Below are 13,146 nucleotides of genomic sequence, written 5' to 3'. Positions count from 1 at the left end.
TCAGATATACAATCATTAAATGATCTAGCAATAACTGCCTTTTGTGGGAGGGAGTTCCACACTTCGACCTTTCTTTGTATGAAGAAATGTTTCCTAATTTCTCTCTTGAACGGCCTGGTTCCTATTTTAAGGTTTGGTCCCCTTGACCTAGACTCTTCCTCACCCCCCCGCACCCCACACCTCCCCCCCCCGCCACCCCACATCCCTCGCCCCAGTGGAAAATGCTTCCCTCTGTCTACTCTATCAATTACCTTCAATATCCTAAAAATCAGAATCTGCCCACATGGCAGACTGGTAAGACAGGTAAACGCCCAAAGGATCCAAGGAAAGTGACAAGTTGGAAACAAAGGGTAGTGGTCGATGGGAGTTTGTGACTGGAAGGCTGTTCAGTGGGGTTTAGGAGGGCTCAGTACTAGGTCCCTTGCTTTTTGTGTTATATATCACTGATTTAGACTTCAATGTAGGATTAAGAAGTTTGCCGATGTTGTATAAACATTGTCCATGTGGTTGTTAGTGAGGAAGAAAGCTCCAGACTGCAGGTCATTATCAATGAATTGGTCAGGTGGGCAGAAAAGTGGCAAATGGGTTTCAATTCGTGGAAGTGAGAGGTAATGCATTAGGAGAGGGCTAACAGGACAAAGGAATACACAATAAATGGCAGGATATTGAGAAGCGTAAGAGAACATTGGAGAGCATGTCCACAGGTCCATGAAGGTAGCAGAACAGGTAGATAAGGTGGTTAAGACGGCAGTAGCAAAAGACTGCGGATGCTGGAATTTGAAATAAAAACAAAAATAGCTGGCAATATTCAGCAGGTCATTATTTCAGATTGCCTGCTGAATATTTCCAGCATTTTCTGTTTTTATTTCAGATGAGCTGCTGAATATTTCCAGCATTTTCTGTTTTTATTTCAGATGAGCTGCTGAATATTTCCAGCATTTTCTGTTTTTATTTCAGATGAGCTGCTGAATATGAGAATACCAAGGTCAAGGAAATAGAAACAAGAAACTGTGAAGGCAGCAAGAAGTAAAATAAAAAGGCTAAACTGATCTTTGGCTGCTAATATGGCTGGCGCCCACAATGTTACACCTTGCTGTTAGAAACAATGTAAGGCAGAGTGCAGAAGTTATACAGACAATAGGCGATCAGAAAACACATTACCGTGATTGCAAACGCATTACCATAATGTTTAGGTGACCAGGAACCCATTACCAGGATATTTACTTAACTGTAACCCATTCAGTAAAATGTGACTTCTTTATTTCAAACTGCCAGGCCAGGAAATCAAATTAACTGTATACGTGCACAGCTCGGGATTGGTGCAGACTGTACGATGTGTTAATGTCTTCTCAAATGCAAGTATAATAATGTAACATATTGTAGGACAAACTGCTTGCTCTGTTGGATTCGCAGACTCTTGCAGGAGTCGGTGTCGATATATCAGAGTAAGACTCCGCGGATAATAAATCGTTTGAATTCTCCAGTTGTTCGACTCAGTGTTTACTGAACCAGACTGAGGGTAAAAGAATCCGTTCTAACATTTGGTGTCAGAAGTGGGATCTCAACGGGCAGTCACCGAGAGTTTGCGAACTAGGAGCTGAATCGTCTCGGACATGGAGGGAGGAAATGGGGCCCCGATGTGAGTAATTTTTGTACTGCCTCGGTTTTCCTCCGATTCCGCCAGTCCGACGATGAGTCAGCCGATCGCTAACTCCCGTGTGGTGTCCCGCCGAGATCCAGGTCAGTCTGGCGAATACTGGAAGGGATAGGTGATTAGGTCAGTGATCGGATATCACTGAGGGTCAGTGATCGGATATCACTGAGGGTCAGTGATCGGATATCACTGAGGGTCAGTATGCGTACTGAGGGAATAACTAGGAACTGTGTAAACTTAGAAATAACACTTGTGTCAGGTAAAGAGTGTCGACCTTGTATCTCACTTGGCCCGCCTAGGCTCTGAACAAGTTTAAAACGTGACTGTGTGAAGTTCACAAGGGGAGTAAGATGGGTAACTGTTTAGATACCACGACTGAATCGGGTAGCGCCTTACAGACCCTTTGTGAACAACATCCTGACAAAGCGAAGCAACTCAGACAGTTGTCGGGAGGATTGAATAAGAAATTAGGAAGTGATCAATGGCCACTAGGAGGAACTAAGAATCTAGATGCCGCTAAAAAGGCTCAAGAACTAATTTGGAAAAGTAACAGGGGTACCACAGCCAAAGAACTAATTGCCCTATGGAGACAGTACTGTCAGGAACTGAAAGAAACTTCCTTGTTAGCAAGCTGGCAGGATAATGCCTTAAAATTAGGAATAGCACTTACAGGGGGAGGGGTAGTCAAATCAGTAGAGGTATTGAAAAAGGAATGCGCTCATGAGAAACGCTCAAAACAGGAGTCTGAAAAGACCACGAGCGAGCCTGGAAAGGCTGATAAGAGTGGATTATGTAATCCAATGGTTGGCCTTGCCTTGACAGAGGGAGATGGTGATGATGATTTGGACGAATGGAATCACAGGGCTCAGGTTGTTCCCCACGCTCCCTCCCCCGTACGTTAACATTTATCCCCCGGTGGCACCCGCCACAGCTGTACAAACCACCGCGCCGACACCTCAAGTATCTGCCAGTGCCGTTTCCCCGCCGCCGTCAGTCACGGTTCAAGTAAATAATCCCCCGCCGGTCCAGATGGGATACCAACAACCGGGTCCCCAGTATACCGACCCTGTTGCCTTTTACACCCGACTCAGGACTAAGAATAATCGGCCACCGACGACACCCTCCCCACCCCAACCCAGTCCATCAAGGTCACGAAAACGGAGAAATCAAAGGCAGATGATTCAAAGTCAGAGATTAGAGAGTCAGAGCTAGAGTACCCTCAAGGCTTTAAGGTCCTTTTTAGAGTGCCGGGACCATAGTGACATTGACAGTGGAGATTCAGGAGACGACTTGTCATCCCTGGAATCAGGATCCGACACCGAGAGACCCGCCAGACATAAACCAACACCCCGGCAGTTGCCGGTGAGACAAATGCCTAACCCTGCCTTTAACGCAAATATTCCAGTGGCCGCCGATAACCCCCGGACCATAGGCATCTTCTACCACTGGAAACCTAACGAGATAATGGCTATCTTAGCCGGGATGCCAGATAGGAAGAAATCCCCCACCTTGTTTGTAGAATTCCTCCGGACTACTATACTCGTCTATAATGCTGAATCAAGAGACTTATGGGCGTTAGTACAGCAGATCTTGAATCCCGCCGAACATGCAAGGTTAACCTAGGCTTTGAGGACCATGCCACATTATAGGCTCAACACGCACAGAGTGCTGCTCGTGAACGCGCCATACTCACTGCTTTAACCACCACCCTGCAGAAACCCATTGATATATCCAAGGTGTTGGAGACTAAACCACGAAAGGGCGAGGGAGCAGAGGAATTCCTAGAGAGATTCTCTGAGGTATATCAAGGAACGGAGCAAACTCGCCACAATACTGTGCTATCCTGATAAATTGTCTACCAACCTCGGTGTCTGAAGCAATTAAGGCTAACAATATGGACTGCTCAGAGAATAGTCCCAGCCAGATGGCCAGGGCAGTGAAATATTATTGGAAAGAGAATAAGAGTCAGGAGAGTCAGCCGCAGGTCAAGGTCAAGACTGAGTATGTGATAAAAAAAGGAAGAGCCAAAGCCCACCCAAGATGTGATAGGATATCAGACGGAGCCCCAGTACTGCGTCCCAGGGTGGGTTGATACACAAGGGTACAGAGATACCAGCCATCCCAACGGACCAACCGTCCCTAATTATGGCCCACCCTACGCTCCCCCAAGAAAAATTTCGGCGATAGAGGAAGAGGAGGGAGGCAAGCAGGGTCAGATACCTGTTTTAATTGTGGCCAGCAAGGCCATTGGAGCAGGGAATGTCCCTCCCGAAGACAAGGAAGAGGGGGCCACATGCAAGGACAACGGGGAGGTTGACAGGGAAATCGGGGACGAGGAAGATATACAGACTTCTCCCAGAATAATCCGTTTCCCCAGTACTGACTAGCCAACCTCGTGGCGAACGGGTTCCAGTCAGACAAGGAGCCCCTTTCTATCCCTGCTGATTGAAGGGAGCCGACATACGTTTCTGGTAGACACCGGAGCTGCTATGTCATCTGTCCAATCAGAGCTCAATCTCCCTAAATCCGGGGAGATACAAAGCCTGTCCGGATTCCAAGGACAAGTGTGCCAGTACCCAATATCAGAACCAGTTGAAGTAACATTTCAAAATGAGTCTGTGAAACACCAATTCGTGATCACAAATGGGCTGGATTGCAATCTCATGGCCAGAGACCTGTTATGTGCATTTCAATTAAGAAGCATTGTACTACTATCAACCCAGCATGTTTTCTCACAGAACCACCCCTCGAACAAACAGACCCAGGACATGATTGTCTATTTTTAATCAAGGAAGATACCTCCGTCAGTGAGGATCTATCTGATGCCCCAATGCAGTGTCCTGACACAACCATGTATGTAGATGGAAGTGCGTCCGTCAGTCCCCTTGGGAAAAGACTTTCTGGATATGCAATCGCAGATCAGGACAGTAATACTTAGGAGTCTGCCGCCTTTGAGTTTCCGTATTCCGCCCAACAAGCAGAACTGTTCGCATTAATACGAGCTTGTATCTTAGGGAAGGACTTAAAGGTTAACGTTTATACAGACTCGAGATATGCCTTCGGAGTGGTTCATGATTTCGGACAATTATGGAAAAACAGAGGGTTCCTAACCTCTGCAGGAATACAGATATCCCATCAGAAATGAGTATCTGATTTGCTACAAGCCCTCATGCTACCAATACAGATCTCCGTGATAAAGTGCTCCGCACACACAGCAGGACAGACCCCTGTAGATATAGGGAATAGATGCGCAGACCAGGAAGCTAGGGAAGCGTCCCAGGAACAACGAGTGGTTGTGCCTAGAATGATGAGCCAGACTAAAAGCTCAAATAAAAGCAAGTCTCCCTCGGAAAAGCCAATGCCAACCATCCAAGACGTCATTAAGTTACAGGAGGACGCTCCTGACCGTGATAAGGGACTGTGGAAACAGCTCGGTTGTACATATGATTGTGTGTCTAAATTATGGGTTACCCCTGCCGAGCAAAACTTGTATGTCAGATGAGCTAGCATTATGGGTTATTGAATGTATACACTTTGCAACTCATTGTGGTACCAGAGCAACTAGTGACACGTTATTAGCTACATGGTGGCATCCTAGATTACAAGCTCTGGCTCAAGGTATTAGCAGTCGCTGCCTCATTTGTCAGCAGCATAACCCGGGAAAAGGCATACCTTGTGAAATGGGTAAGACGCCGTTACCCACGGGTCCCATTGAGACCCTCCAGATGGACTATATTGAGTTAGAAAGGTGTCAGTGTTATAAATATGTACTGGTTATTGTGGATGTATTTAGTAAGTGGATTGAGGCCTACCCGACTACGGATAACAAAGCCTCCACTGTTGTAAAAGTTTTAATGAGAGAAATTATTCCAAGGTACGGAATTCCAAACCGATTAAGTTCAGACAACGGCCCTCACTTTGTGGGTCTGGTAAGCAAGGAGTTCTGCACTCAAATGGGCATCCAACAGCAGCTACATTGTGCCTACAGGCCACAGGCCGCCGGACTGGTCGAGCGGGCTAATCAGACCTTGAAAAATAAACTTGCCAAATTATAGGCCGAGACGGGAACTACATGGCACAAATTACTCCCCGTGGCCTTGTTCCAAATATGTACTATCCCGGCTGGTGCCACCCCAACTGCTGCCAAAGTAGAGGGAAAGAGTGCTTGTGTCCACCTCCACCACTGTAAAATTGTCAGTAATGCTATGCCTAAAACTTAAAGAATGCTAACCTCTCTTGCTTCCAAGAAATCTCTCCCTAAACAGACGTGCCGCGCCGACCAGCCATGCAGACGTCGCTGTGGATCCTCTCTATCAGTGCCCTGATCACCCTTGGAATAACTCAACGGCCCAGAAGGTGGACATGCCGGCGGAACCAACCCAAGCGGGTACACCACCTATGCCACGGAGACGTGCTTCGGTGCAATGATGATAACCCAGGCGGGTTCGGGAAATGGAACGTGATCAACTGGGACACCTACATTGGGTTTATTAGACAGCCCTACCGCTCGCTAATGCTGAGATACATACACAGAGGAACATTGCCATGCCATTGGACCAAGTGTAAATTTGATTACGTCTGTTGACGCCAGGTGACCAAGTCTGTTACTGCACGACCATGCAACAGAACTACCGATACCAAAGGACAAAGCTGTTATCCAAAGTCCAACCAGGAAAAGAAAAGAAATGGACTGCCCCCTATGAGCAACTTCGACTATTCGAGGGTAGAAGGTACCCTCACAAAGAGACGTAAACGAGATCTCCAACACACTTTCCCTGAAGAAACCCCGACAGGCAACCGATTCCTCCAGACTCACGCAGCCCTATACTCACCAGAGTCAATTGTTTGTTATCCGCCCCTGATATCTGTTGAGGGGTGTATACCCCAACCCCGGTTATTGTTCCCCCGGACTTTCTTTTAGATGCTCACCTTCTCCCTCCCACAAACAATATAACAATACCCTATACCTTAACCCCGCCCGCCAATTGCCTGAAACCAAGCAGGAACCCTGGTGGCTATGAGAATTGTTGGAATGGGACGGGCTATGGCTGTAGGTCAGTATGGGTTAAGCAGAACTACACCTGCTTGGTGACACGCTGCCTCCACCATCAGTGTACGATAGGACCAGACACCGGTAGCTGCACATGTGAGCAATCCGTATGTGTGTCAATAACCGAAGGAGTACAAGTTTTATGTGGAGAAGGGGATGGGACAACTCTGAAGGTAGGGGGGGAAACCTTTATGCTAGTAAAAATAGCTAATACCCAGCCTACTGATACTCGTGAGATCCAAGGTTTTGACTATTTCCTTCCCCCGAGCCATTTAAGCACAAGGCAGAAACACGTATCTGTGATATATACCAAACCAGGCTACTTTTTCTTGAGCCAAGGAAAAGCCACTAATTTCATGGTAGTAGATACCGCCCCCAGACGGTAGCCATCACTACCTTAACCCCTACCACAGTACCCTGCCCCTCCCAATGGACATCCCACCGCAAAATAGTAGTCAGGGCAGCCTCGAAAGAGTTTTGCTCCAAGTGGAAAAATCCTGAATCCCTAGGAGGACACAGAACCTCTATAGGATATGGATTTGCTGGCCTGTTCTCTATAGGCTATATTGGAGCCTATCTGGCCGCCAATAACTGGAACTACCTTATCTGTGGCCTCACCATCCTGGGTAATGCTACCATGGGGGCCCTCGACGCAGTCACTAAAGAATTGTCGGAACTCAGGTTATTCACTATGCAAAACAGATATGCCCTAGACTACCTGCTGGCCCGAGAAGGTGGTGTCTGTGCAATAGTAAAAGGTAAATGCCTTATGGGAGTCCGAGACCAGACAAAGAACATCACCCACTTTATCACTAAGATAAGGGAACAAATGGATAATATGAAGGAAGCAAGTAACTGGGGAGATTGGGGATTTGGAGGATGGTATGACTGGTTGATAAATATGGCTATGTACCTAGTAGTTGCAATCGCCTGTATTTTTATGGGCCTAGCAATCATGAAATGTGTGCTAGGAAGAATGCAGCTAGCTTTGGAAAAAATAGGTAGCCCGAAGATGTTAATGGTAAGACTGACCAATGAATGTGAAATGAAGGAAGTAAAGTATGATGACAATGAAGAATTTGATCGACTAAATAAGATAGACGTAACCGAATAACGGTTGGTTATCAGAGAATGATAAAAGGAGGGATTGAGAATACCAAGGTCAAAGAAATAGAAACAAGAAACTGTGAAGGCAGCCAGAAGTAAAATAAAAAGGCTAAACTGATCTTTGGCTGCTAATATGGCTGGCGCCCACAATGTTACACCTTGCTGTTAGAAACACTGTAAAGCAGAGTGCAGAAGTTATACAGACAATAGGCGATCAGAAAACACATTACCGTGATTGCAAACGCATTACCATAATGTTTAGGTGATCGGGAACCCATTACCAGGATATTTACTTAACTGTAACCCATTCAGTAAAATGTGACTTATTTATTTCAAACTGCCAGGCCAGGAAATCAAATTAACTGTCTACGTGCACAGCTCGGGATTGGTGCAGACTGTACGATGTGTTAATGTCTTCTCAAATGCAAGTATAATAATGTAACACACTGTAGGACAAACTGCTTGCTCTGTTGGATTCGCAGACTCTTGCAGGAGTCAGTGTCGATATATCAGAGTAAGACTCCGCGGATAATAAATCGTTTGAATTCTCCAGTTGTTCGACTCAGTGTTTACTGAACCAGACTGAGGGTAAAAGAATCCGTTCTAACAAATATTTCCAGCAGTTTCTGTTTTTATTATTGTTTAAAAAGTCCTAGGGAATATTTTCCTTTATTAGGCGGCAGGTGGTTAAGAAGGCAAATGGTATCTTGGCCTTCATAGCGAGAGGGTTGGAGCATAGGAACAGGGATGTCTTGCTGCAGTTCTACAGGGCCTTGGTGAGACCACATCTTGAGTATTGTGTGCAGTTTTGGTCGCCTTATCTGAGGAAGGACATTCTTGCCATGGAAGGAGTTCTGCAAAGATTCACCAGGCAGATAGCTGGGATGGCAGGAATGATGTATGAGGGGAGATTGTGTCGATCGGGCTTATACTCACTGGGGTTTAGAAGAATGAGAGGGGATCTAATTGAAACGTATAAAATTCTGACAGGACTGGACTGACTAGATGCAGGAACGATGTTCCCGATGGTCGGTGAATCCAGAACCAGGTGTCACAGACTAAGGATAAGGGATAAGCCATTTAGGACAGAGATGAGGAGGAATTTCTTCATCCAGCGAGTGCTGAACCTGTGGAATTCTCTACCACAGAAGGCAGCAGAGGCCAATACATTAAATATATTCAAGAAGGAGTTGGATATATTTCTTAAGGCTAAAGGGATCAATGGTTATGGGGAGAAAGCAGGGACCGGGTACTGTATTTGGATGATCAGCCATGATCTCATTGAATGGTGGAGCAGGCTCGAGGGGCCGAACGGCCTACTCCTGCTCCTATCTTCTATGTTTCTATGTTTGTATTAGCCAAGGCATAGAATTCAAGAACAGTCTGGTTATGTTTGAACAGTATAAAACACTTGTTAGGCCACAGCTAGAGTACTGCAGACAGCTTTGGTCACCACAGTACAGGAAAGATGTTATTGCACTAGAGAGGGTACCGAGGAGATTTACTAGGATGTTGCCAGGACTGGATAATTTTAGCTGTAAGTAAAGATTGGATAGGGTTGGGTTGTTATCTTTGGAGCAGAGGAGGTGGAGTGGAGACATAATTGAGGTGCATAAAATTCTGAGGGGCCAAGATACAGTGGATAGGAAGGACCTATTTCCCTTAGCAGAAATGTCAATGATCAGGGGCGTAGATTTAAAGTAACTGGTAAAATGATTAAAGAGGCGTTGACAAGAACCATTTTCACACAGAGAGTGGAGCGGATCTGGAAGTCACTACCGATCACATTAATAGAAAGCACTATGGACATGTACTTGAAGTGCTGTAAGCTACAGGGCTACGGACCCAGAGCTGGAAAGTGGGATTAGGCAAAATATCTCTTTTTCGTCTGGCAAAGACACGATGGGCCGAATGGCCTCCTTCTCTGGCGTAAATTTCTGTATTTCTATGATCACTGCCCTTGATCTTCAATATTCCAGGGAATACAAGCCTAGATTATGTGATCTCTGCTCATAGCCTAACCCTTGGAGCCCTGGTAACACACTCGTGAATCTGCACCACACATCCTCCAAGGTCAATATATCCTTTCTAAGGTGCAGTGCGCAGAACTGTACACAGTGACCTAACTAGGCCTCTGTGCAGCTGTCACACAACTTCCTTCCATTTATATTGTGCAGGGAAGTTGTCTAATAGTTTGCATAGGTCATTGCACTGTTGAAAAGTTGCATTTGCACAGCTGCGATGGCCGAGTGGTTAAGGCGTTGGACTTGAAATCCAATGGGGTTTCCCCGCGCAGGTTCAAACCCTGCTCGCAGTGATTCTACTGCAAATTTTTTATTTTATTTCATCGGTTCCCTGTGGAGATCACTGGCCCCGAAACTGATTAGAATTCCCTCCACTGCACGTTATGACACTGATTAACCCAAAGCTGTTGTTCCAATTGGAAACACTAATTTGTCATCAATTAGAAATTGTGGATTTGTTTGAAACTATTTGCAAAGATCAGTGAGAAATTTACACATAAGACAGCACGTAAAAATTCCATTTAATAAAGAACCCTGCAATGTTTGGAAGGAAAAGAGTGGAAACGCGATTTGGTTTTCAAAGGTGAACCCGAATTAAAAAGTGTGTAAAACGAACGGAGCAGGACTCGAACCTGCAATCTTCTGTTAGCATTCAGAATTTACATCGAACTCAGACGCCTTATCCATTAGGTCACACGACCACACAAAAGTAGACTCAACAAATCCTAATAATGAGTGATTAAGCTCCGTTACTGTGTTCATTTCATTAACAACAGAGAATACTGGAAACACTCAGCAGGTCAGGCAGCATCGAGTGAGGGAGAAACAGAGTTAACCTTTCAGGTCGAACCCTTCGTCAGAACTGGAAAAGGTTTGGGAAGAGGGATTTTTAAGCAGGGGTGGGTGGAGGCGAGGTAAGAACAAAGGAAATGTCTGTGATAGAATGGACGGCAGGAGAGATTGACTTACAAAAGGGATGATGGTGCAAGGCAAAAGGAGAGGTAATAGGACAAGTTAACGAACAAAAGATGGCTCAAGATGAGGTGTGAATGATTATGGCAGAAACATTAACAACTGTCGTGAGGAAAAATGAGAACAAATTAAAAAAATTAAAGAAATACAGGGGCCAATTTACAGTCTGAAATTGTTGAACTCAATGTTAAGTCCAGAAGGCTGTAAAGTGCCTAATAGAAAGATGAGGTGCTGTTCCTCGAGCTTACGTAGAGCTTCATTGGAACAGTGCAACAGGCCAAGGAAGGAGAGATCAGAGAGGGAGTTGAGCAGATAATTATAGTGACAGGCGACCGGAAGCTCGGGGTCACACTTGCCGACTGTTCTGCAAAGCGGTCACCCAATCTGCATTTGGTGTCACAATGTAGATTCAGCGAATACAGTAACTAAATTGTAAGAAGTACAGGTAATCGCTGATTCACCTGGAAGGAGTGTTTGGTGCCCTGGGCGATGGGAAGGAAGGAGTTAAAAGGGCAGGTGTTGCATCTCCTGCACTTGCATGGGATGGTGCCGGGCGAAGGAGAAGGGGTGTTGGGGTGATAGAGGAGTGGACCAGGCTGTAATGGAGAGAGCGGTCCCTTCGAAATGCTGAAAGGGAGGAGGGGAAGATGTGATTGGTGGTGGGATCATGCTGGAGGTGGTGGAAATGGCGCAGGATGATCCGTTGAATGTGGAGGCAGGTGGGGTGAAAGGTGAGGACAAGGGGGGAACCCTATTATGTTTCTGGGAGTGAGCGGAAGGGGTGAGAGCAGTAGTGCGGGAAATGGAACAGACTCGGTCGAGTGTCATGTCAACCATGGTAGAGGGGGATCCTCAGTTGAGGAAAATGGAAGACATACCGGAAGCACTGGTATGGAAGGTGGCCTCATCAGAACAGATGCAACAGAGACAGAGAAACTGGGAGAATGGAATAGAATGGAATGGAAAAATCCCCAGGGACTGATAATCTACATCCTAGTGTACTTAAGGAAGTGGCTCTAGAAATAATAGATGCATTGCTGGTCATCTTCCAAAATTCGATAGACTCTGGAACAGTTCCCATGGATTGGAGGGTAGCTAATGTTACCCCACTATTCAAAAAAGGTGGTAGAGAGAAAACGGGGAATTATAGACCGGTAAGCCTGACATCGGTAGTGGGGGAAATGCGATGTGGATGTGGTGTATTTGGACATTCAGAAGGCTTTTGAGAAGGTCCCGCACAAGAGATTAGCGTGTAAAGTTAAGGCACATTGAATTGGGGGCAAGGTACTGACTTGGATAGACAACTGGTTGGCAGACAGGAAGCAAAGAGTTGGAATAAACGGGTCTTTTTCCGAGTGGCAGGCAGTGACTAGTGGGGCACCGCAGGGATTGGTGCTAGGACCCCAGTTATTCACAATATATATTAATGATCTAGACGAGGGAACTAGATGTAATATCTCCAAGTTTACAGATGACACAAAGCTGGGTGGGCATGTGTGCTGGGAGAGGAGAGAAGCTGTGTAACACTGGCGGCACACTATGTTACAGCTTGCCATGAACAGGGGGACAACCAGTAAACTCAGAAATGAATATATATAAACAATGAGAATGTATATTTATACACTCAGGGATATACCTGTTTATACACTGTATGAATAGAACTGCGTTTATGTGCTCAACCATAAATGTATTTTGATGCTTTGGCAACATAAGATGTAACTTATCATGCCAATAAAGCGATTTGAATTGTGAATTGAATTGTGAATTGTGAATTGGATGCCGAGAAACTCCAGTATGATTTGGACAGGTTGGGTGATTGGGAAGAAGCATGTCCGATGCAGTATAATGTGGATAAATGCGAGGTTGTCCACTTTGGTGGCAAAAACAGGAAGGCAGATTATTATCTGAACGTCAATAGATTGGGAGAAGGGGAAGTGCAACTAGACCTGGGTGTCCTTGTGCACTAGTCGCTGAAGGTAAGCATGCAGGTGCAGCAGGCGGTTAAGAAGGCAAATGGTATGTTGGCCTTCGTAGCGAGAGGGTTCGAGTACAGAAGCAAGCATGTCTTGCTGCAGTTGTACAGGGCCTTGGTGAGACCACATCTTGAGCATTGTGTGCAGTTTTGGTCGCCTTATCTGAGGAAGGATGTTCTTGCCATGGAGTGAGAGCAGTGAAGGTTCACCAGACTGATACCTGGGATGGCAGGAATGACATATGAGGAGAGATTGGGTTGATTGGTCTTATACTCGCTGGAGTTTAGAAGAATGAGAGGTGATCTCATTGATATTTATAAAATACTAACAGGACTAGACAGACTAGATGCAGTAAGGATGTTCCCG

The 13,146-nt window shown here is 45.8% G+C and overlaps 1 protein-coding gene and 1 non-coding gene across 2 annotated transcripts; both read left to right on the top strand.

The window, feature by feature from the left end:
• Window positions 1-6,271: 6,271 nt before the first annotated feature.
• On the top strand, window positions 6,272-7,818 carry LOC147085968 (syncytin-2-like). The gene is made up of 2 exons (XM_085979164.1): window positions 6,272-6,377; window positions 7,118-7,818. Exons 1-2 carry the CDS (start codon window positions 6,272-6,274, stop codon window positions 7,816-7,818), a joined length of 807 nt encoding a protein of 268 aa, XP_085835290.1.
• Window positions 7,819-10,046: 2,228 nt separating this feature from the next.
• Window positions 10,047-10,128, top strand: trnas-uga (transfer RNA serine (anticodon UGA)). The gene has a single exon. It is a non-coding gene; the product is annotated as a tRNA-Ser (tRNA).
• The last annotated feature ends 3,018 nt before the right edge of the window (window positions 10,129-13,146 follow it).

This window comes from Somniosus microcephalus, unplaced genomic scaffold (assembly GCF_052327205.1).
Source record: "Somniosus microcephalus isolate GS21.2 unplaced genomic scaffold, FLI_Smic_1.0 unresolved_chr8, whole genome shotgun sequence".
Lineage (NCBI taxonomy): Eukaryota > Metazoa > Chordata > Chondrichthyes > Squaliformes > Somniosidae > Somniosus > Somniosus microcephalus.
Note: the sequence above shows the minus strand (reverse complement) of the source record. Positions and strands in the feature narration are given on the sequence as shown.

What these genes read in the sequence shown, in the direction of transcription:
- LOC147085968 (XM_085979164.1), top strand. Translation starts at nt 6,272, where the DNA reads ATGCAACAGAACTACCGATACCAAAGGACAAAGCTGTTATCCAAAGTC. An exon ending in GCAACTTCGACTATTCGAGG is followed by an intron (nt 6,378 to 7,117) that starts GTAGAAGGTACC and finishes CCCCTACCACAG; the next exon opens with TACCCTGCCCCTCCCAATGG.